General features: G+C 43.4%; 2 protein-coding genes across 19 annotated transcripts in view; one reads left to right on the top strand and one right to left on the bottom strand.

Moving 5' to 3' along the window:
* Positions 1-6,312: 6,312 nt before the first annotated feature.
* GDE1 (glycerophosphodiester phosphodiesterase 1) lies at positions 6,313-23,819 on the bottom strand. Of its 8 annotated transcripts, none has more exons than XM_070566589.1 (8): positions 23,387-23,819; positions 22,152-22,273; positions 21,296-21,395; positions 16,285-16,460; positions 13,104-13,209; positions 10,536-10,628; positions 8,142-8,353; positions 6,313-6,923 (listed from the first exon to the last, which is right to left on the bottom strand). In XM_070566589.1, the coding sequence occupies exons 2-8, from the start codon at positions 22,190-22,192 to the stop codon at positions 6,776-6,778; spliced, it is 876 nt and encodes a 291-aa protein (XP_070422690.1). In that variant the 5' UTR covers positions 22,193-22,273; positions 23,387-23,819; the 3' UTR covers positions 6,313-6,775. The 8 variants fall into 8 exon arrangements, with proteins under 8 accessions (XP_070422690.1, XP_070422693.1, XP_070422694.1 ...); XM_070566592.1 differs by having other exon boundaries at positions 16,285-16,456; positions 23,387-23,619; XM_070566593.1 differs by lacking the exon at positions 23,387-23,819 and adding an exon at positions 22,984-23,211 and having other exon boundaries at positions 16,285-16,456.
* Positions 23,154-24,773, top strand: part of CCP110 (centriolar coiled-coil protein 110) — a 25,151-nt gene continuing 23,531 nt past the window's right edge. For 3 of the 11 annotated variants that reach the window (XM_070566575.1, XM_070566577.1, XM_070566574.1), the window contains exons 1-2: positions 23,265-23,404; positions 24,083-24,314. The gene's annotated coding sequence lies outside the window, so the exon portion shown is untranslated. Of the gene's footprint in view, positions 23,405-24,082; positions 24,315-24,773 lie in introns of all 11 variants that reach the window. The other 8 variants (XM_008539421.2, XM_008539415.2, XM_008539420.2 and 5 more) reach the window with 4 other exon arrangements.

The following is a 24,773-nucleotide window of genomic DNA, read 5'->3' as shown; positions in this document are numbered from 1 at the left end:
GATGTGAAGCCTGTGAATTGTGGAGCCTGCATGTGTTCATGACGTGGAACTGAAAACATCCCCCTGGTACCCGAAGGTGAAATACAACCAGAGGCCTTGTCGGTGCACTTTATTGTGTGTCGAGTACATGAGTCTTTGGGGTTGAACTGGGGTTGGGGGGTGTGCACTGGGACTCTCCCTCCGTGAGGTTTGATACGTGACCATCAAAGTCTTGTGTTGAACCAAACATGGAAGCAGTGGTGACGTGTGGAATATATATATGTCTGTATGTATATGTGTGTGTGTGTGTGTGTGTATACAGGCATACCTCGGAGATATGGTGGGTTTGGTTCCAGACCACTGCAATAAAGTGAATATCGCAATAAAGCGAGTCACACAAATATTTTGGTTTCCCAGTGCATAAAAAGTTATATTTATACTGTAGTCTATTAAGAGTGCAATAGCATTATGTCTAAAAGAAACAATGGACATACCCTAATTCAAAAATACTTTATTGCTAAAAAATACTAACCATCATCTGAGCCTTCAGCAAATCGTAATCTTTTTGCTGGTAGAGGGCCTTGTAAAAGAGGCAGTATCCACAGAGTGCAATAAAGCAGAACACAATAAATGAGGTATACCTTGGGGGCTGGCCCGGTGGCACAGTGGTTAAGTACGCATGTTCCGCTTCAGTGGCCTGGGGTTCGCCGGTTCGGATCCCAGGTGTGGACATGGTGCCACTTGGCAAGCCATGCTGTGGTAGGTGTCCCACATATAAAGTAGAGGAAGATGAACACAGATGTTAGCTCATGGCCAGTCTTCCTCAGCAAAAAGAGGAGGATTGGCTGCAGATGTTAGCTCAGGGCTAATCTTCCTCAAAAAAAACCCCAAAAAACAATAACAAAAAAAATGAGGTATGCCTGTATATAGACATATGCATCCATATATACAGCATCCTTTTGCAGATTTGCCAAATGACTCACGAGGCATTGACTGTATTTAAAACTGACGGGTTCAGCAGCAAGGTGCAGTCACCAAATTACTCGGGAGGTGAAGTCTCCTCTTGAGTATCACTGTCGTAAAATCTAATTGGAACCGGATTTAAAACAACATTTAAGGTGCATTTGAAACAAGCGTCCAATCCGTGCTGAGCTATTGATTCAGTTTTTCATTGACTTATTTATTCATTAATTGATTTCATCAACTGAATTAATCTCTTTTGCTATCACCTTTGCTGGTAGGTTCATTCATTCATTCATTCAACAAATATGTGCCAAGTGGTGGTGAACAAGTTAAGACAGAGTCTCTGTCCTCATGCACTTACTGTCTAGCAGGTTAATTTAGACAGGAACTTAATAATTACACAATAATTAATTATAATTGTGGTAGGTGCTGTGAAGGAGAATCCCAGGGGACTGTGGGTGACTTGTCTGTGGGGTCAGTGAAGGCGGCCCGTGGAATTGATGCTTGAAGTGATTTTTTCCCCTCTGTGTCATCTTAATGCCATTTGTGCTTCCTCGGCTTCTCCACTGACATGCGGGCCTCCTCGGAAAGCATCTTTCTGCTTCCTTACCGTACACTGAGATGGAACGCTTCTCTGCTCACCTCCATCTCTTTTCTCCATTTGCCTGCAGCCCCTGCTTCTGGAGGTGTGAGCGCTGTGGAAAGATCTAGTCTCCAGGTGTCACACACACATTTGGATGCGAGGATGCTCTTAACACGTGGCCTTGAGAGAGGGGGTGTCTTGGTTTGCTAAGGCTGCCATAGCCAGATACCACAGACCGGGTGACTCAAACCACTCAGATTAATTTTCTTCCAGTTCCCGAGGTTAGAAGTGCAAGATCAAGGTGTCAAGGGCCACATTTTCATTTTGTTCTAAGGCCTCTCTCCTTGGCTTACAGATGGCCGCCTTCTTGCTGTATCCTCATATGGTCTTTCCTGTGTGCACATCCTGGTGTCACTTTGGGTCCAAATTTCCTCCTCTTATAAGGACACCATCAGATTGGATTAGGACCCACCCTGTTGGGTTCATTCGAACTTATTCTTCTGTTTAAAGATCTTCTCTCAAACATCGTTACCGTCTGAGGTACTGGGGCTTCGGTCTCCAGCTTATGCATTTTGAGTCAACACAGTTCAGCCCATAGGAGCCAGCTCTCCCCCAGGCCTGCCAGGGCCTCCACTGGGCAGCAGGGCTCTCAATGTTGGCTGCACTCAGAGTCACACGGGGAGCTGGCCATCAACTGCCAGACCCCACTCGAGACCAACTAAATCAGGCTCTCCTACTTTTTCTTTAAGGCTCCCCAGATGCTTTCAGTGGGAGCTCAGGGCTGCGTGCTACCGAGCTAGGATCTAGAGTAGTTCTTCCCAAACTCGTCTGACTATAGAAGCCACCCAAGGCAGTTATTAAACATGCAAATGGTGAGCTCAGACTATTGCATCAAAATCTGCCGGGGACATTCCCCATCCTCCTCGTCCAACCCTTCATTAGTTCAAAATGATAAAAGTAACATATGCTTTCCAACAGTCACTTGAAAGCTGGATAAGCCCTGTAGTTTTAGGTATAAAGAAAGGATAGGCTCTTTGAATTTCTCTGGGGTCTGATCCTTCAAGTGGCCGCAATGAACGGCCCAGTTCATTTCTTTTTTTTTTTTTTTTTACAAGAATGCCATCTTTTTTTTTTTCTCCCCAAAGCCCTAGTACATAGTTGTAAATCCTAGTTGTAAGACCTTCTAGTTCTTGTATGAGGGATGCTGCCTCAGCATGGCTTGATGAGTGGTGTGTAGGTCTGCGCACAGGATCCAAACCGGCAAACCCTGGGCTGCTGAAGTGGAGTGCACGAACTTAACCACTACGCCACAGGGTTGGCCCCCCGGTTCATTTCTTATGGGATAATGAAATGATTTTGTGCAAAGCTCAATTATAAAAGGAGTGACTAAAATAGCATACGATGGACATATATTTTTATAATCTTTGAACTGAGGACAGGTGGTAAAAATTCAGCTCATTAACAGGCATCCTCTCAGTATGATGGCACTTCACAGACCCTCCCTAAATTCTCAAAGTTTTTGCCAGCATTTATGTGTCTGATCAACTGAGACAGACCACTGAGAGGAGCTCAGGTGGGAGGTGAGGGGCTCTGCTTTGCTCATCACTGCGCCTGCCTGGTACGAGTAATGCCTGACACCTGGGTAGTGTTACCATCCGCACAGTGTTTCTCCCCTTTAACCTGGATTCTTCTTATAAAGCAGATGCTAATTTGTGAGGTTGGGGATGGGGCCTGAGAGTCTGCATTTCTGTCTAGCACGATGGGTCTGAGGACCACGAGCTGAGTACTACAGTGTTTGAGCACTTCCACGTTTTTAATTTTATCTTTACAACAGTATTATTACACTAACAGACTTTTCAAAACCCTTCCACTTTTTTTCTCACTTGAACCTCATAACATTATCGCTAGAAGACAATCAGTGCAAATATTATGATTTTTGTCTGACAGATGTTGGAAACTGAGGCACACATAGGCTAAGTGATTTGTCTAAGGTCTCCTAGTTAGTGGCAGAACTGAGGACTTCGGGTTTTCTCTGGCTCAGTGGTTCGCAGACTTGAGCATGTATCAGAACCACCTGGAAGGCTTGTAAAGGCAGATGCTGAGCCCCACCAAGAGTTCCAGATAGTCAGTGTGTCTGGGTTGAGCTCTGAGAATTTGCATTTCTAACTAGTTCGCCCTTATGCTGATATTGAATAGATGTCTCCGAGGACAGCATTCTTTGAGAGCCACTGTGCCTAGCTGTTGGCCAGCCTCTTCTTAACACTTAGTGTTCTGCTGCTGGTTCGATTTTGAGCATGATTTAAAGTTTGATAATAGAACACACAAGGTCATTAATCCGCAGTATTTTTGATCAAAGAAATCAAATAACCTTGCTGTACGGTAACCACCACTCCATGCTGAAGAAGTCTGGAACGCTTCGGTAACTCACACCCTTCCCCACCCTCCGAGCTGTGGTTTACTGTCCTGTCGAAGTACCATTCCCACTTTAGGAGATGGTGGGTGTAATTCTCTTTAGAAATTGACATCTAATAGAATAGTTATGCCTTGGTGAAATCTTGTCAAAACAGGATTGATGACACTCATCTCCGATAAGAAACTGAGTATTGTTTAATCAAGTAAGTAGTGGGTTTCTTTGGTCTTTTGAGGTAAGCCCTTTGATGTTATCTTTCTCCAGCATCCCGAGAGCAGAGGGGCAGTCCAAGAACAGCAGAGGATGTTGATTTTTACCTGTATTGACTTTCCTGGAAGGAATGCCGTCTATCACGACTTTGGATGGCCCCTTGATGCTGCTGAATCCTGAATCATTTATCTACACTCCCAAATTTTCATCTCACACTAGGTCTGCATCTCCAGTTTCCTCAAGGAAGTTTCCACTTGGATATCCCATAATTCATTCCTTCAGCAAACACTTATTGAGCATCTACTATGTGACAGGCACTGTCATATGTACTGGGAATGATTACGATGGTTCTGATTACTGAGTCTTTGCTGTGATAAAAGCAGTGGTTTAGAGTGTGGACTCTGGAATTACATCACGGAGGCCTGAATCCTTATCCTATTACTGCTGTGTGACTTAGGCAAATTACTTAACTTCCCTGTGCTTTGGTTTCCTTCTATAAAATGGGATTATAATGGTGCCTACCTCATGGTGTTGTTGCAGAGTGAACACATGGAAACCATGTGAAACAGTGTCTAGTACATGGTAGGCAGTCAATAAATGTGCTAACAAGCACTTTACATGTACTCTTTCATTTATTTAATCACCACCCTCCCTGGGGTGGTACTATTACTGCCTGTGTTTTACAGATGAATTGAGTAACTTGCCCAAGGTCACACAGCTAGTAAGTTGCTGATCAGGAAATCAGACTCACCTTTCTCTGATCCAAATTCTGTTCTAAACCCCTAAACTAAACCTTCTAAGTAACTGCTTCATAGTAGTAGTACCTATTAGCACCCCAGTTCTTCATCCAAATTCTCCATTCTTCAAGGCCCAGACTGCCTCAGCATAGGATCTAAATCCTTAATTGGGCCTGGCTGAGTCAAGAGCAAAATGGATTTGGGACAAGGGTCAAGTGACAGAACTCCTGGCTCTTAAGAGGTCTTCACACCACAGAAGGAATGTTAACACCATACCGTCCCTAAGAAAATTCCCTCCCTCTTGGTCGCTGTGCAGTCTCTGAAGGTGCGCCAAGGGGGAATTCAGTCCACAGATGTTTTCTTTGGTCACTTTCTCCTCCTGTCACTCCAGGCATAACAAGGCATGGAAGTACATGCAGTTTATATATTTGTTCCATTCATTGAATAAATCTGTCCCGTTGTTGATTTTAAAATTCAAGAAAATTTCTTTGTAAACGTTGATTCGAAACGTCCCAAGCCCCATCTATCGCACCCCGGCCAACACCAACTGTAGCAAAAATCAGTTTACTTCTCACCACCATCTAGCTGTGCGGACTGGTGGCCTGGCTGCTGCAGGGGTGAGGCTGGGGACCCTCTGGGACTCAGGAGGGAGGTCATGACAAGGCTTTGGGCCTGCGATCAGGGTTGCAGATGGGGCCAGAAGGGGGAAGCACGGGCAGCCAGAGGAGAGAGACAGCTTTGCAATTCTTTAAGGACTCAACTTCCTTTTAAATATTGCTCTTTAAGTTAACAATAAGACCCCCGGAAGCTCACATGGCAAAGAGCACAGAGCTGGGAGTCCAGGGCCCCGCATTATAAAGGCAGACAGGGCAAGGGGTGAGGAGCAGGGGCCCTGGAGTGAGGCCCACCTGGACTCAGTCTCATCTGAGACCTTGGGTAAGTGACTTCGTGCAGTGCCTCGGTTTCCTCACCAGTAAAGAGAGAATGCTACCTCTGTAAGACTTTTGTGAGGGTTAATTAAGATAACGCATGTTAAACCACTCAAGTTCCTGGCAAACAGCAAACAAGAAATTTTAGTTATCATGAGGTTGGGCTCTGCTACGTCAGCAGCTGTGTCATTTCTGAGGCTGACCCTTCCCTGCCACAGGTTTTAGTTTTCTCATTTGGAAAAGCCCAGATGGTCTGGGAAGTTTCTTCCCGCTGTAACTGCGATCCTCTGCTGTGGAGCAGCCTAAAAGGGGGCAACTCTGCCCCCTACTGGTTTGTAGCCCTTATTTCAAGATACCATTAACAATCTCCCTCCAATGGGTCTCGAGATTTCCTGCCACTTCACACTGAAGCCTCCCCAGGGGCTGCTGCCCTGGTCACTGGATTGCAGACACAGCTTCCCTGAACTCCTTATGTTTTAGGATATGACGCTTGGCACACAGTTTTCCCTTAGAGTTCCTTTTAATGATTTTATTAGTAGGGTCACAAGTTTGACAACATAGCTGAATACAAATAGATAACGTAAGTTACGTAAGTGTGTCAAGTTTTATAATGTCAACTCTGAGGAATCATGCGTTTCCCATGCATTTGCACCTGCACCCCCCAACTGCACAACTCAATGTGTGCTTGTGCTCAGTGGGTCTCCGTGCACACCTCCGCTAGGTCGGGCAGCAGCTGTTGTGCCTTTTGGCAGACCGATTTTCAAGAACAGTGTTGAACTCAGGCATTCCATGGAGCATGATGGCAACACCGGGCTTGAGTTCAGGTAAAAATGCAATGACGACTATTGCTTGTGCGAGCCACTGGATCCCCCAGGGCGCGGGCTAGCACAAAGGGTATTTGGATAGCCCTGCATGAGGCCAGCAGGCAGTTTCTGGACTCGTGTTTCCTCCCTGGGGGAAAAGTCTAGAACTGAGATGTGCAGTCTTCCAACATGCTGTCAGTGATATAGCTGGAACGAAGATGGGACTCGTAGTAACTTTTTTCATCAAAGGTATTAACAGTCCAAGCGACAACTTGAATGCCTTTAGCTGACCACTTTTTTAAGTAGTCCCTGGAGAAAGAGGAAAAAACAATCCTGTTAGAATAACGACCAACCGTCCCAGGAATCTATATGGTCATGAAGTACAGTCTTCACCGGGTACTGACAGTGCTCAGAAACAGCTGCTTAACCGGCCTCTGCACTGCAGTCAGAGGGAGCGTTCCAAACCCAGCACAAGAAGCACCTCCATGTTATTCTCGCTGAAAATACTTCAGCGGCTCACTCAAGATGCCTCCCGCCCCCCAAGCACTGGAGGCCCAGCCCCGCCGGACTCTCGGGCCTCATCTTACACCACACTCCCACTTTCTCTCCTGTGCTGCACAATACTGAGTTTCTTTCAACTCCTTGACAGGACCAGGCTCCTTCCTGCCACTCTTGCAGTGTTTCTCCCTCTGACTTGGATCTCCACCCCCTGCCCTCCTCAATTCCTACTCAGCCTTCAGACCTAAGCTTAGTTGTCACTGCTTTGGGGACGTTTTCTCTGACTTGGTCGAATTACACAGTATATTTGCACCGTTCTCTCCTACACAGCATTCATCTTAGCTGTAAGTTTATATTGATTGATTTTTACTTGATTAGTATCTATCTCTTCCACTTGACTGTAAGCTCCATGATGGCAGACCATGGCTTTATCTCTTTACCACAGCACCTTCAGTTTCCTAACATGGTACCTTGCAATACTGTAGACATACACCAAATATTTATTCAACACATGCATGCCTGAAATAAGATGAAAACTGCAACTATAATCAGCTGAAACACACAGTTAAAAAACTACCAAAAGAAAGATTCAGAGGTTGCTAGCAAATTACGGCACGGACAGTCTCTTGGAAGTGATGGAGCAGAGCCTGTAAGGTTCGGAAAGAGGGAGAAATGGTGGGAGAGCTGAGGCAGGCGCCCACAGGATGTCTTCACTGTGGCACAGCCCTGGATCCTATGTTGGTTTTCAAAGGGAGCCAATCAAGGAAATGTAATCTCTCATCATAGTTTGGCAAGTTTATTATTTTTTTTTAAATGCATTAAAACCTAAGAATATTTGTCACCTTGTTTTAGAAAGAGTGAAATATGCCTGCACCTTTCCCAACTAAGAAGCTAGACGCATTCCAACTTAAAAAAGGCATGGTGGGCTTTGTGGGTGGGAACCAATCCAGGTAGACTACTGTTAATCCTTCCTTGCAAAGAACAGTCTGGAAATGGGTCAGGAGAAGATAAAAAAACCTTCCAACTTACGGGGATACAAAATCCTTTTGCATGAGGAAAGCTGAAATTCCACACAGGTACCATAAGATATTATGCATACTCCAATCGAGCAAAATGTCCATTACCATAAACACGGACAGTTTCCAGAAAGTATCATAGCGTGGCTTCCCAGTTCCCGTATAGCTAAGGCACCAAGGTCTGTGAATTAAAGCTGTTACTACATTCTGATCTGTTTGTCTCATCTGAAAAGGAATTTTGGAAAATAAAAGAATTATTATATCTTAAGTCCAATACCTCTCATTTGCTCTTTAATATATTTTTTTAAAGATTTTATTTTTCCTTTTTTCTCCCCAAAGCCCCCCGGTACATAGTTGTGTATTTTCAGTTGTAGGTCCTTCTAGTTGTGGCATGTGGGACGCTGCCTCAGCGTGGGCTGAAGAGCGGTGCCACATCCACGCCCAGGATTCAAACTGGTGAAACCTTGGGCCGCTGAGGCGGAGCGTGCGAACTTAACCACTCGGCCACGGGCTGGCCCCCTCATTTGCTCTTTAGATAAAGGCACTGTACTCATTCTGACCAACAGATGATACTCAGCCCCCGACCTATCTACTAAATAAGTACTCTACCACAAACTCATTGAGAAAATAATGTGATGCATGTAAAGCCTTTAATGTAGGTATAAATATGAACACATCCTTCATAATCCTAAAAGAACTGCAATCCCATCTTTAAAATGAGAAAATCACAATCTCAGGGTCAAATTTAATAAATGTCACAAGAATTAACTTTCAATGAGATATCAATTTAAATTCTGGCCAGTGGTAAGTAATTAGAATTCAATGAGAATGGAACACAATCATTTCAAGATGGGCTGGTCAGCTTTTGATCCTTTCTAGAGAAAATGGCTGAAAAAGAGTTGTGGACATAGGGAAGTGCAGTGAGAAGGAAGTGAGAAGAGAAAACAGAGAGGAGAGAAGGGGCGAGGGGAAGGGGAGAGGGGAAAGGAGAAAGAGGGAGATGTGGACGGAATTCCTCCAGTCTGCGCTCTGTGCTCCCCAGGGGATGTATCATACATCTTAAAGGCCTCTGTGGTCCACTAAGTTTGGGAAACGCTGATCCCACTGTCGCAAAGCCCCATGACTCTCTGTTCTCCATGACAGTGTATATCTGGATAGGGGCCACCCTAACTGTAAACTTTTAAATGTATGCTCTGTCAGTCTCTGTTGAAGAATGCTACAGAACCAACTCATTATTTTGGAAACTGGTAAATAAAGGAAAAGATTAAACACTTATTTGTCTAGTGGGTAACTAAACAGCAGATGGGAGTTTCTAGGTATAGAAGTATTCTAGCTTATATGTGAAGAAGAAATGATAGAACCAAAATATTAACATTTTGCAACCCCCGGTAAATTGAGAGCTGGCCTCCGTCAGTAACAGCAGGTGCTAAGAGCAGAGTCAACCAGGTGTTACGTGCCTTCTGATGGAAAAGATCCTCACCAATAAAGTTATCTTGCCAAGATGAATTGAGCTTAATCTGATCAAGGCCTTAGTTCTCACTACCAACTTACAGGAAATATACAGAGGAAAAGGATGTGTTAACTGTGTCACAGCACAATTAGCAAAATCCAGACTTGGGTAAACACTATAAAAACAACCTCAGTTTCTTCAATAGATACATCACGAGGGGGAAAAAAAGAACGTGCAGGTTTTAAGATTTAAAGTTACAACATGCAGTCCTCATTTGGGTCCTGATTCAAATGAGGACTGAACAAATGAACAATTTATAAAAAAACAAAAAGCCATTTATAGTATTTCTGAGACAAATGAAAATTTATACATTGATCGGATACTTGATGATCTTAAGGATATACAGTTAATGGTTTTAGATGGGACAAAGGTATCGTGGCTATATTTTAAAAAAAAGAATCACTTTTTAAAGATAATGCAATTTTTATGGATGAAATGATATGATGTCTGGGATTTGCTTGAAAATAACACTGAGGAGGATAAATGGGGGGTGTGGATGAAAGAAGCTGGATCATGGTTAGAGAAGGGCTCACTGTATTACTATCTACTTTTATGCATATTTAAATTCTTTATGACTAAGAGTTATTTTTTAAAAGGTATATTCTGCTGTCACTTAGTGAGACAAGCTACATAATTCTTTCTGTTCTGAGAACCTTTACCAAAGTAATGTGAATGAACCTTTAAACCACATGAAAGAAGGAGCTAAAGAGGAATCATGGTACTTTAAATGGGGTCTGAGTACAGGTCCCTTCCTGAATTTCTCATTGACTCAAAAGAGGAGTTTCTTAACTGATTCAGCTCAATTTAACAAGCATCTATCTTATGCTTACTTAGCCCGTTGCTTTTATCACCACCAACCAACATAGTATTACGTACAACAAAAGTCCTGAACCTTACCTTATAGATAACATCTGGCAAGAAAGAGCAGACAATACTATTATTGTATAGTTGAGGAAACTCCATATATATTTTCTTTAGAGCATCAGTAGCCTGTAAAACCAAGAGATTCAAGTGTTTAAAATCTATTGAAATGTAATAGTCCCAGCCATTAACTATGACATATTAAGTACAACCCTACCAAATAAACCAGAAGTTTACTAATATATGGGGACGTTGACTAGAGTACCGGCAGATTCCATCATGCCCTGGGACACACCTTAAACTCACACCTGCGGCAGATAAGGCAGCAGCCGGGGAGCACTGCTTTCCCACCTTCCGCAGGGGCTCGGCCCTCTGCTCAGAGTTTTGGAAAGTATGGCAGACTGCAGGCCAGTGGAGGCTGGAAGCAAAATTTTAAAATCCTTTCCTTATACCCTAGTTTAGCCTCTAGGAAAAGTCCTTTTCTACCCACAACTCTATCACCTTTTGTCTGTCCCAGCTGAAGCAGGAGCCAACCAGCCTGGGAACTACAAAGGGTAGATCTTATCAGTCCAGGGGACTGAGAGGGACGTTGTCCATCACCAGCTTGGAGGCAGAAGCAATGGGACAAGGGAGAACTAGGAAGAGCTGGACGTCTCCCAGCTCCTCCCCAAGATGAGCAGAAATTTCTTTTTGTAATAGTCTAGCTAAGAAATAAAGAAATGATAGAATTAAAATATTGACATTTTGTGACCTGTAGTCAATTAACAGATTTGGCCATTGAGCGTCAAGAGCAGCTAACTACAACAGGGCTGACCAGACGTTAGGTGAAATGTAACGTTGCTACATCATAATTCGTGAAATACTGCTAATTTTTGGAAAGTCACACATACCAATAGCCAAATATAAGCAACAAAATGCATTGCAAAAAAGAAGAAAGAACACAGAAATTACTCATGTCATGCTTCTCCTTCTCTAATATAATGGAGTGTGAGCCACAGAGCCAAAGCTGTTTCCGTGCTGTTTGAGCTATCACACGCACTGTAACTCTTCACCTACATTATTTATTTAATTCTCACCACAACCCCATGTGGTAGTTTCTATTGTTATTCCCATTTTGCCCACAAGGGAACTGAAGCTTATCAAGGTTAAGGTTACCCTGTAGTAAGTGACAGAGCTTAATCACCGTCTGTTGGACTCCGGAGCCCATAACCTTAGCTCCTGTGTTCTAACAGCTCCCATCTGCTGCCAACACTTGTTCTTCGGAGAATTAGATCACTATGTTCTACTCAATCTTGCCCAAACCACCTGTGAGCACCCAACCAGAAAGCTTAAACAGATTTTTTTTTTTTTTTTAACTTTCTTCTTTCTTCCTCCCTTATCCTAACAGAATAAGCACAAAGGTCAGTACACTGTGGGTGAAACGTGGGAGCTTTCAGGGTTCCCAGATGTGAGTCATATCATTAACGAAACTGGAAGTGCTCATTAAAAACACATGTTCCTTGACCCCACCACCCTTGACATTTTTAGAATTTCTTCCCTGGGTGGTATGGCACAGGAATCTGTATTTTTAATAGGTATTCCTGGTGATTCTGCTGCAGACTGATCAGAAAGCCTGGACGGACACAACTATCAGTTTACCAGCAGAATAAATCAGCCAGAGCACCATTCTCCTCTTTCTTCAAAGACAGGCGTTCACTGTACTAAAGTTAGAGTATATACTTACGCTCAGATTTTAGGTTTCAACGACTGCTTTCAACTATATCCTGGGATTAATAAAGAAAACTGACATCATCAGAATTGTCAATCAGTAGATGGCCATTACTGATTTTAACTATTGCTAGGGGGAAAATACCCAAGTTGTCCAAATGCAGAGAAAAGTATTTGTACTTGAAAAGCTGGTTATAAGAGAACAAATGTAATCTGAACCATATTTTCCCACCGATTTCCATTACAATAATGCTTTCATGACTAAAAGTATATGTTCTAAAATGTCAGCAAAATTTTATTTAGCAACGTCATATCTAAAGAAATTATAATTTTCTCATAAAAGTATAACTACTCAAATCACAGAATTACAAAACTATCCATAAGGGACAGAAATCCTACAGAAGGGATAAATCTACGTAAAAGATAAATATCCTATTGGCTATCAGAAGCTTTAAAGACAGGAGTTCTCTTCAGCGTCAGTCCACAGTTGTCCACCTGAGACCCTTAACTTAGCAGCGAGATGTCACTGGTCTTGTGTCCAACTCCTAAATTCCTTTTTATGAGGTTACTTGAGTGACCTGTTCAAAATGTTTACTGTTCATTTAATATCTTTTGTAAATACTTTATGCAAATCAGAGAAACCTGACTCTTTCATTTTGTGCTACTTGTAGAATATTAGGAGCTGTTAAAAGGTTCCATCAAAGATTAAAAGGTTAAAAAGGTTTACTGTTGCCTCAGAGATGTGGATTTTTGCATTGTAAACTTCCATTAAGCAAACACGTAATTTATAAAAATAATTTAAGAAGAATAAATAAAATATGTAGTTACTTTTGGAAATGACTAGCCATTAAACAGGACGTCTTTTTGAAACAGTGAAGGCGCGGGTCTAAACGGTACCTTGTTTGCATGGCCCTTGACATCAAAGAAGACCGTGAGGTTGTGGCTGAGGCACTCGGCGACGGCTTCTCTCAGGGTAGGGATCTTCTCATCAGGGAAATCATTCCTGTGGGGGGGGGCGCCGTGCATCGTGGGAAAGGCAAAAGACGAAAGTTTAGTGGAGCAGCCCCTTCACAAACGTCTTCCAACCAAAAGGAAAGAGTGTTTCCTTCCCTTCTTCAACCAGAACAAAGTCCAAGGAAAATTTACTATATGCACTTGAACCAAAGGACAGATACTCTTGACCAAAGAGCAACAACAACAAAAATCATCTAAATTGTAGGAAATCACTGCATTTCCACTGAATTAAGAATATAATTAGTAACTCAACCAAAGGGGAGAGTATATGTCACCTTTGGAGAACTCAGAGACTTAATTTTAAGATTCAAATTGCTCTAATAGACCCTTTTGCAGGAGAAATTCCTAGAAATACATAAATCTGTTAACTGTATTGCTGTGCATTTATTTAAATGCAACTCTTGAAAATAAACAATTTTTCTGATAAAGAAAAGGAAAATTAAGTGCCTGACATAAAAAATCAGCTTTCCCCACATAATGAAATTTCATTCCATATGATTTAACTTATCCTAATTCGACTATATTATGTCGACTGTAAGATCTTGGTTTAAAAAAAGATAAAGATAATTTAAATCACACAGGCCATTCTGCCAGTCCTTCTATGCAACGTCTATTGCCTGGGAGTGAGAGATGATGGATTTGCTATGCCCTTGGCCAATCTTAGATTCCATTCCCCCTCTCAGCCTGAGCATCTCACCACATTAAACGTAATTCTAGAGAAAATCCCTATTTTTCCTACAACATGGTCCCTAAACACAAGCCACTTACTTCATTTGGTTTTAAAGCAAAGAAAACAACCTGTTCCAACTGCGGGAGAAAGACTGGTTGTATTAAAGACATTAAAGTGGTATATTGACTCTGATATCATGCCTTCTTAAAGGATTTTAAGGGTAATGCTGAAACTAAGCATTTTTTGTTTTAAGTGTTGACTTTGAACCTGACATCTTATTGGCTGCAATGTCCCTGGAATAGTAAACCAGCCTTTCCCTTGCATACAATAGAGCAATGTAATATCTGATGACAGTAAAGAGCAATGCCAGCAGCCTGGACTCAGAACTTTCAAGTTATTAACATTCTTTCTAGAGTAAAATATGATTTCCTTTGGCTGACTTTTAACTTCTTTCAGATCCTAGCAAAATAAAGTCTGAATCATCTTTTAGGGAGGACTAGAACTTAATCACTGAGTGGAATACTCAATACCCCAGGAGTATTGATCACTGCCTGGAGAATTGACACAACATGAATAACAGTGAGCACACCTTTTTCAGTATATGACGACGAAGACAAGGGGAGGGGGCTTTACATAACCACATTCCAAAGTATATTATCCAGTATACCAATTCCAAGGTGTTTATGGCTGTTAATGGTGGGAAGGGCATGGGTTCTGTGGTCATATGTTTGAGAAACACTAAATTAAAGGTAAGAAACTAAATTAAAGGTTGATTGACCTGGACTGTTTATCCCCAAGGGGACCATCTAGAGTATAGTGTTTGATCTTATTTGGGCATAGAACCCTTTCCTTGTGGAACATCTTATAAGACTAGCTCTGATAGACAGATAAATACACATATACATATATAAACACCACACACACACATAAATACTTTGGAAGCTACTAGTTTAAACTATACCAGGAGGGGATTAAATTAAGCATCCGAAAGAACTTTCACCCTCCAAGAGTTGAGAGACACAGGGGTAACAAAAACAGCATGGTGTAGTGGACATTTCTTTGGAATGGAAATTGGGTTATCCAGATTCTAGTTCTGCCTTCTTTATGAACTAGTCATTTGTCCTCGAGTCATTTAATTTTTCTGGGACTATCTCTAAAAGCAGGATTGATTTAGATATGCACTGTCCAATACGGAAGGCACATATGGTTATTTAAGTTTAAATTTATACTTAAATTTAAAAAAATTAAAAATTCAGCTCTTCAGATGTGCTAACCACATTTCAAGTGTTCAGTCACCACAAGTGGCTACCACATTGGACAGTGCAGACATACAACATTTCATCACTGCAGAAAGTTCTATTAGACAGTATTCTACATGATTTTTAGGATACTTTGCATTCCTAAAACTCTAAGATCCTTCACTAGTTTGTTACAAGGATGTAAAGAGTTAAAAGGGCTAAGTTAATAGATGATATTAGGGAGCTGGACCAGTGGCGTAGTGGTCAAGTTCACACGCTCTGCTTTGGCAGCCCAGGTTCACGGGTTCAGATCCCGGGTGTGGACCTACATACTGCTCATCAGGCCATGCTGTCGTGGTGTCCCACATACAAAGTAGAGGAAGACTGGCAAAGATGTTGGCTCAGGGACAGTCTTCCTCAACAAAAAAAAAGGTGATATTATTACCTGAAGATTTTAAAGAATGCATCATTTGTATCTTCTTTTTAATTGAGATATAATTGACATATAACATTATATTAGTTTCAGGCGTACAACATAATGCTTTGATATTTGCATATATTGCAAAATGATCACCACGCCTAGTTAACATCCATCACCATACATAGTCACAAATTTTCTTCTTGTGAGGAGAATTTTTCAGATCTATTCTCTTAGAAATTTTTACATATGCAATACAGTATTATTAACTATAGTCCCCATGCTGTACATTACATCCCCAAGACTTATTTATTTTATAACTGGAAGTTTGTGCCTTTTGACCTCCTTCACTCATTTCACCCACTCTGTATCCCATAATTTGTTTCTTGGTGTACCTGAAGGCAAGAAGATCGACAAGTAAACCTCTGCAACTGCTTTCAGCCTCATGAGTCTATAATTTGTACAATAGCTCAAAGTAACTGTCATGTACTAGATAGAGTATTGTCTTGAGAATAATTCCGGGGCCAAATCTGGCCTCAGTGGGAAACGATGAGTAACATCCATGCCATATTTCTGTTGCTCCTGGCACCTGAATTACCTGGGATACCTGTATACAGTTCAAAACAAAGTATAACAAAACCACTCTCCTGGAGCAGAGATGTCATCAGAAGGTGACAGTCTTTCTGTGATCTCCAACAAAAGCTGAGAGGGATGTTTAAGTGACAATAAACCACTTACCTTAATCTGTGATTTGCTGCAGGATTAAGCTTCCTAACTTGTTCAAAGGTCAAATCACACAATCGACCAGTGCCATCAGTCGTCCTATCCACCGTGTTATCGTGCATTAAGACAGGAACCCCGTCAGAAGTAAACTCAATGTCCAACTCCACGCCCGTTGCTCCATTCTTAGCTGCCTTAACAAAAACATCAACAATATTAATGTCAAGTGCTCAGAGGCATCATTTTGCAATCTAATCACTCAAGACAACCAACAAGGCTGGCTAAGCAAACAATCAGCGGAGTCTTTTCCCTCCTCTACCAAACAGCAACCCAATTTGTTTCTGTTTTTCATGGATGGTAACCTTACTTCAACTCCTACACTTACGGATTCCTCCAAAACTTCAACTTCCCCACTCTGCCCACTCCCCCAGTGGCGGATGGGGAGACTCCTGGAACTTTAAGCTTTCTCTGGTTGCTTACCCAAATGGGCCATTAACGGCTTACAATTACAAACATTTAGGCAAATTCCACTGTTTACCTAGACTAGGTTAGGTACAGCATCTCTGATGATTCCCGTGTTGACTGACTAGTTGGATATTTGCACGACTTTGGCATAAACAAGATCAGTCAAGTTTTAGTCGGTTTAACTCCACCCTCCCTAGCAGAAACACCAAGCCCACTTCTAGGGGACACTACATTTGTTTATGTGAGCAGCAGTGGCTGGTGGCCAACAAGTTGGTAAGATTGATGACGTAGACTAGAATTTATCTAAAAAGAGAATTTGAACATTAAATTTTATGAGTCAGGCTCCTCTGAGACACACTGTCCACCGTTTGCCTCCTTGATTTCTTTGTCACAATGAAGCTGGGAAATGTTCATTATGATCAAGGTTTTAAATTTCTTTAAAAATTTTAAATTATACAAACACACATACTAGTATACAGCAAAAAAAGACTTAACAGATGCTAACATTTTGCCACATTTGCTTCAATCTCTTGCTGCCACCAAACATAATAATAGCTATTATTTATGAGTCCTTTTCTCTTTGTCAGGCACAATTCTAAGTGCTTTAAATGTGTTAACTCATTTGATCCTCATGACCCTTCAGTAGCGACTATGAATATTCTCGTTCTCAGATGAGGAAACTGAAAGAGATGAAGGAACTTGCTCCAGGCTACACAAACTAGGACGTAGTACACGCTGCTCTCTTAACCACTATGACTTTACTGTCGACACTACAGATAGAGCTAAAATTCTCCCCCTTCCTCTCCAGAGGTAACTGCCAGCTTAAAGCTGATGAGCCTCATTCCCATATCATTCTGTTATAGGTCTTTATGTATTCACTACACACTTAAGTACGCATAAACAACATATGGCACTATACCAGTGCACAGGAAGCATTCAATAAATGTTAGCCATTGGATTTTATTGTGTGTCCTTTTAAACACATTTTTAATTGTAACCTAGGCAAATTTATCATTCATGTTCTTTATGAGTGGAGATTTTTCTGTTTTATTTAAATCCCTTCCTACTCCTATTTATAAAGATACATAACTATATTTTCTTCTAAGCTTCAAAGTTTCATTTTCACATATGTGACCAAGATTTTCTATAAAAATCTCAATTCCAGGGGCTGGCCCGGTGGTGCAGCGGTTAAGTTCGCACATTTCACTTCGGTGGCCCAGGGTTCGCTGGTTCGGATCCCAGGTGTGGACATGGCACTGCTTGGCAAGCCATGTTGTGGTAGGCGTCCCACATATAAAGTGGAGGAAGATGGGCATGGACGTCAGCTCAAGGCCAATCTTCCTCGGAAAAAAGAGGAAGGCCTCAGGGCTAGTCTTCCTCAAAAATAACTAACTAAATGAATGAATGAATAAATCTCAATTCCATCACTCACTGGCTCTGTCATCTAGTTACTTATCATATTGTAACCTCAATTTCATCATCTTTAAGATGGTACTTCTCTAATGATCCTAAGAGTTGTTGTGAGGATTTAGAAATAATACATGTAAATTACCAGGCTTGGTGCCTGGCTCAGAGTTGGCACTCAACATAAGCTATGAGGATTAGCAAAACACTCACGTCTCAGTGAAAAAGTCATTACAATAATGCTTACATCTGTGCTGGTTAAAAGGTCTGTCTTTCTGTAAGATTAAAAGATCTATCTTTTCTAAGTTAAAGACACAATAATGCCGTGGGAAAACAACATGGGTTACATATTTTGTAACATCAAACTAGACCACATTTTCAGTGTTCACAGTGCCTGCATCTCTCATTAGAACACAAATGCTACCCTTATTCCTTGATGCTGGCACCATAATTAGGTTCAATTACACTTTCATTCATTAGGGCCATCTTTGGCTACAACACAAAATATAACAATGGTGAGGGACTATTTTAGCAAGCATACTAGAACTGAGTTCATTTATTTGTCTTTTCTGTGTAGTTTACCAAGGCCCCAAACAAAAGCTTTATAAAAGAACCATCATATTAGTTTCTTAGACCCGATCTTCTATGACTGCATTCAACTTCCTTTAGCAGTTATAGAGGCAAAAAGATGAACCTGATTCTAATTCACCTATTAGTATACACTTCATACTCATCTTTTTTATTTATTTAGAGAAGTTTCTTACAATAGTAGTTTTGGGAGGAACACATTCATTTTACTTCTTTCAAGTTTTCCTTTCTATAACTACTTCATAATCTACCAGAAATTCTACCACTGTCAGAATGCCTTCTCTGATTTTTCACAGAGTAAAATGTTTATGAATATAAATTATGAGCTGCAAACATGTAAAGGGAGAAAGAACAGGACAAAAAACAAACTTTGATGGAAATAAACTACAAATTTCTTTTGAAGTCAAGAGGGAGGATGTGACCTTGCCTTCTGTAGTCTGTATTCAGCAGGTAAATTCTGTTATGGCTAAAAAGCTCATTGATAATGACCTTATAGTCAAATTAAGCTGAATTACCACATCTCATTTCCTCTTAAGACCAGTAATCAACTTGGCACAGTGTTTATTTATCATTATTACATACATTAAAGAGATGCTCAACCTAAACATACAGAACACGAATGGAATTTAGCTATAATTCTCTTGCAACACAAGAGGATATGAAACACCCTATGTGTATGTCTATTTCACATTCACACATCCTCATTCAATATGACTTACATTCACCCAAACATGTTCTTGGCCAAACTACCACATCCATTGGTAAATACTTATGAATACCTCCTGTGTTCAATTAACAATGAGTTATACTTTAAGGCAACTTACATAAAGGTAAGTAGAAATGGAAGCCAATGACAATTATGTGCTTTTCTTCCGATGGTAATTATCATCTTTCTTGTCATGACAATTCTATCTCCTGTGTAGCTCTGTTACTTCATCCAACCTCTCTGGGTTTCAGTTTACAATGTAAAATACCTTCTTCAATACCTTTAGATTTGTTTTTAAACAGAAGGCAGAAAAGCTGCTCTGTCTCCCTTCCCTCACAAAGAATCAAGGGGAAAAAGCATAAGATAGTTTAATGTGGTTTATAAACAGAGTCAGTCTCTGCTAAGTTAAAGCCTGCCTTCCTGACCCCCTTCCTTCTTCAGACATAAATTTTCACCATTACATTTAAATTTTACCTACATGATTTTAAAGAATCAAGCCATTTTTAGAGTCTTGGCCTAAAGAGCTTACATTTGTGGAGGTCTTATCATGGGCCAAGCACTTTATGTGGACCACCTCATGGAATCACAACCTATTGGGTGGATACCAATATTATTCCCATTTTACAGAAGGGGCAACTGAGGTCGGGGCTGGGCCTAGAGTGAGGAGAAGTGCCCTTGGGTGCCGTGCTTGCTACACCCTAGTCACGACTCTGGGACGCTGACAGCTTAAGTAACTTGCTCATTTCACAACACTGTCTGTCCCTAGCTGGACAAAGCAAGGACAGTCGGTCCAAGTTTTTACATCCGAGAACATATTCTAATCTATGACAAACAGCATTGGGGCTTGGAATCAGAAGGCTGAATTCTAGAAAGAGCCATAGTTTGAGTCAGTTTTCCTACCCACCCCATGTTAAAATAATGTCTCAAAGAAATGAGAGGATCAGATCTATTTCTACAGATGCAAAAGTGCCTAAGCAACTGAAAAGCTCTCTTACTACGCAAACTGTCATATGAAGTCAGGAGACTGCCAGGCGAGCCTTGTGACAAGGCGAAGCAGAAAGTGATTAAGAGTCCTGCTGGCAGGGTTATCTGAGGGTGAATGTGTGTGTTTGGGGGTAAAGGTGATAAGATGACTTGGGTAATTCGGGGGACAAGCAAAGACAGCTCTTGTGCATGAGATCCATTGAGAACAAACTCAACCACTGAATGAGACTCTACTTAACCTGGCCACACTTCCTACTGCATCCACCAGCCTTTCCTCTGTTCCTTGAAGTCAAGCCACATATGCCTCATGCTGTTATCTGAACATTCCAAAATCATTCCCACCTTAGGACCTTTGCACTTGCTGCTTCCTTGTCCTGGAACACTTTTCCCCCAGGTCCATGGCTGGCTCCATCTCCCAATCTCGGTTTCGGTTCAAAAGTCACTTCTTCCGAGAGGATTTCTCTGACTACTCTGTCTGCAATAGCATAACTCCTCCAGTCGTTCCTTATCCCATTACTCTATTTCTTCATTACCCTTTTCGCTTCCTTCTTGTGTGTTTACTTGTTTAAGGCCTGTCTCCCCCACTCCAATACAAGCTCTGTGAAAGCAGGCACCTCCTTCCGTCTTGTTCATGACTGTATCCTCAGTGCCTGGTACCCAGCAAATATCTAAGTATTATGTAAGCAAACACATATTTGCTATGCTCTATAAATACTTGAAGTCGGGAGATGGTCCAGACTTCAGAGGGATCAGAGCCACCTGAATGTGTTTCTTGCGGACGAATGGGGACCCGGGAAGTCTCTCAGATGAACACTGGGGAAGCTGCGGGAGGACGATCAGAAGTCCAGCTCCCAGGCGGGGCGCGAGGCGTGGGGGGCTCACCTGCCGAATGGCCGCCAGCGTGTTCTCGGGCGCGTCGTGGCCGCCGCCGCGGTGGGCGATGGCGGAAGCGCGGTTCCGGGGCTTGAGCACCTGCAGGGCCCTGCGGGAGGGCAAGGGGTCGAAGCTCAAGAGGCGCAGCAGGAGGTAGAGGCTCCCGGTCAGGAGGCAGGCATTGAAGGGGCTGCGCGTCACCAGCAGCAGCACCAGCAGCAGGAAGGAGAAGGGGCCCAGGAGGCCCCCCTGTTCCTCCCACAGCCACATGCCGGCGCCCGCACCGGCACGGACGGGAGTCCCGGACCCGCCGGGCTCCCCGGACAGCAGAAGCAGAAGCGAGAGCGAGAGCCCAAGGCACTTGCCGCAGCCGACACCCTCCGAGGGAAGCAGCGCCGCACAATGGCGGCGGCAGCCGCATCCTGGAGCGAGCCGGCCGTCCAGCCAATCAGGGCCGCGGATCGCCAGACCTCGGGGGCGGGGCCGCTGCCATGGCAACGCGGGCGGGTCCAGGCCCCAGGCTCACGTTCCAAAGTGACTTTGGATTATTCTGGGGTGGGGACTTCAACGAGGGCTTTCAGACTCCAGAAGGAGAGGGATACAAGAGCCATCTTGTATGACTGGAAGGGATCTTAGTGACCCTTCATTCTGCCTTCGAGGAAAGTGCCCCGGGAGCCTTGAAGGGGCAGAACGCTCAGACTATTTGTTTATTCAACTCAATTCAAGATGTGCCAAACACCTGTCCAGGTGCTCAGGACAAGGCAGGGAACAGGATGAGCAGACTCCCTGCTCTCCTGGGGCTTACATTCGAGTGGGGGGAAACAATAGTGTTAAGGGGGCACGCTAACATTTATAGAGCGCTTACCATATTCCAGGTTCTGTGCCAGCGAGTATTTTATGCGTCATCTCATTCTCACACCAGCCTCAGGGGGTAGGAATTATGTCAGGAGCATGAATTCAGTCGACTTTAGAAGGATTTTTCAGATTCTGAGGGAATGAAAGAGCATAGCAAAGAAGGCACAATCGGATTATAAAGCTGGAAGGGATTTTAAGGATTCCCTCATTTTCTAGATGAGGAAACTGAGGCCAGGAGAGGTGAAGAGAGTAGAGCAGTAAATGGCAGAGTCAGGACTGACATCAGGCCACCTCAGTTTTAAGCCAGTGACCTTTCTGCTGCTACTCATCCTCCTAACCTTACTTCTCCTCCTACTATGGGCTAATAGTGGGCCTTATATACCAGGCACCCTGCAAAAATTATCTCAGTTGTTCCTCACAACCACCCTTGTGACAGGCACTTTTAAGACTTTAATTTTATATTTGCAAATATAGACACTGGAAGGAGGGTCAGTAAGAGAGGCAGAAGGTAAAGCCGAATTAGGAAATGAAAGGGGCTACTGCATCACATTTTGGAAAGTGGGTAACATGTCGTTTAGATACAGAACTTTGGTAAAACATTCGGGGCTTTTTAGGCCGTCTTGAACCTATTACCCTTCTTGGACGTATTTTCCCACTGATTTGCAGAAGGGTAAGGAATGTCTTAAGGCTTAGAGTTGGCGTCTAGGATTTAGCAATTTTCTCTTTACAGAGAAAAAATTTAGGTGAATGTCATGTTTTCCAACGACCACCCAGAAAGAGGTTATTGCTATACAGATAGGTAAGAAATAGCAACTTTAAGGAACACTTCCGGGGCTTCAGACCTGGTGAACGCTCCTATTGTAACAAATTATAACTGTAGAGGCGCTGGCTTGCAGTGCAGACTACGTTTCCCAGAAAGCATCGCTCTTCCCGTAAATACTACGTCTTTCATCACTGGGCCATGGCGCGTACCCAGGCGCGCAATGCACTTCGGGGATTGTAGTTTTCTGGAGGCCCAACCGTTCCAACAGCCCGGGAAGCAACCGCCGGAAGTGGCGGCCCTGAGAGGTGGAGCCCGGGCGGCGGCGGCGGCGGCGGTTGCCAGGAGCCCGCGTTGCCGCCTGAGACCCGTAATATGGCGGGGAGGAGGAGGAGAAGGCGGCGGTGGACCGAGCTGCTCTGTGTCAGTACCGACTGAGCAGTTTGATTCCTGACAAGGCCCGTGGCGAGGGGAGAAAAGCTTACCGGGCCGTGGGAGATCAGGTGTGTGCGTGAGGAAGGGGCTCCATCCTCCGCCGGTCCCGGCTGCGAGGCCACCGGGCAAGGCGGAATGGGCGCCCGCGAGCTGAGGGCGGGCTCCGGTCGCAGCCCGAGCGCAGGTGCTGGGGGGGTGTCGGGAGGCGGGTGCCGGGGGGCCGGCGGCACGGGGCGCGGAGGTGATGCTCGGATGCTGACACCGCCGGGTGGACCCCCGGGATGGAGCCTTATCAGAGGAGCTAGGAGAGGTGGGGCGAGGGCAGAGGGTCCCCGGTAGATAAACTCGGGCCGGAGCCGGGGAGCCACCTCCTGTTGATAAAACAGTTTGGGGCGTTTTCTTCTCCTACGATGCTGGCGAGGGAGGCGTCCCCGGGGTGAGCACTGGCCATTTCTGGACGCCGGTTACCACAACCAAAGGCTCTCGGAGCGCTGTTTACCCTGCCTTTGCGCCTCTCTGGGGCATAAGCATGAGGATAAAAAAGCAGATTCTCTTGATTGTCCCTGATGCTGCTAGGGGGTACCCACCCTTTGCTTCTATCTAGTTATCATCCCAGTTCTCTATCCCCAGCTGAGGCAAATGGCAGGCGCCTAGATTGATTTAATGGGAAGGGATCTGGAAACGGCGAAATGAGGAAGCTGTTGCCCCCCTTTCCAGGTTTTTAAGTTCTATTTGAATCTTGCCAGGAACCAAGCACTGTCGCTGCCCTCCAGGAGTTCATAATCTAGTGCTAAAAATCGTCGTCACCATCCTCCTCTTCATAATCAAAGCAGCCTCATTTATTGATGCTTTGTGCATGTCCTGCAATATACTATTTGCCACACGTGTGTTAGTTCATCGAATCCTCACAGAATCTCTTTGAGACAGATACTCTGATTATCCCTATTTTACAGATGAGGAAACTGAGGCATAGAGCTGGTAAGTGAATTGCTAAGAACATACAGCTGGTATATGCCTGAATAAGAAACCTCCCCTTTATTGCCTCTATAAGACGTTTATGTCTTTGGGAAGACTGATGCGTAAACAGCCAGCGAGGATCTGAAAACAAGGCCACATGTGTTCTGTGTTACTTTTTCCATTCCCTTCAGTGATATTTCTGGTAGAACACCGGTGAGGAGCGGGGAGCAGGACCATGAGTCTGTGGGGTATGTAAAGAGGCTCATTTGGAGAAGGGTCGTGGTATAAATGGAGAAGACAAGGCATGTCCGAACTTGATGCAGCTGACAAATTATTAATTCAAGTGGACCAGTAATGCCTGATGGTAAAGTAGGGGCAGTAGACCCGTGGTTGGAGCAGCCTCGTAGTCAAGGCTGCCTTGAAATAAAACCCTGCTGGCAGAGGTCATTGTGGTGTGGGAAACGAAGGGCCCTTGTGCTC

The sequence above is a fragment of the Equus przewalskii genome, chromosome 12, assembly GCF_037783145.1.
Source record: "Equus przewalskii isolate Varuska chromosome 12, EquPr2, whole genome shotgun sequence".
Classification (NCBI taxonomy): domain Eukaryota; kingdom Metazoa; phylum Chordata; class Mammalia; order Perissodactyla; family Equidae; genus Equus; species Equus przewalskii.
The sequence above is the reverse complement of the archived record's forward strand: the minus strand, read 5'-3'. Positions and strand labels throughout refer to the sequence as shown.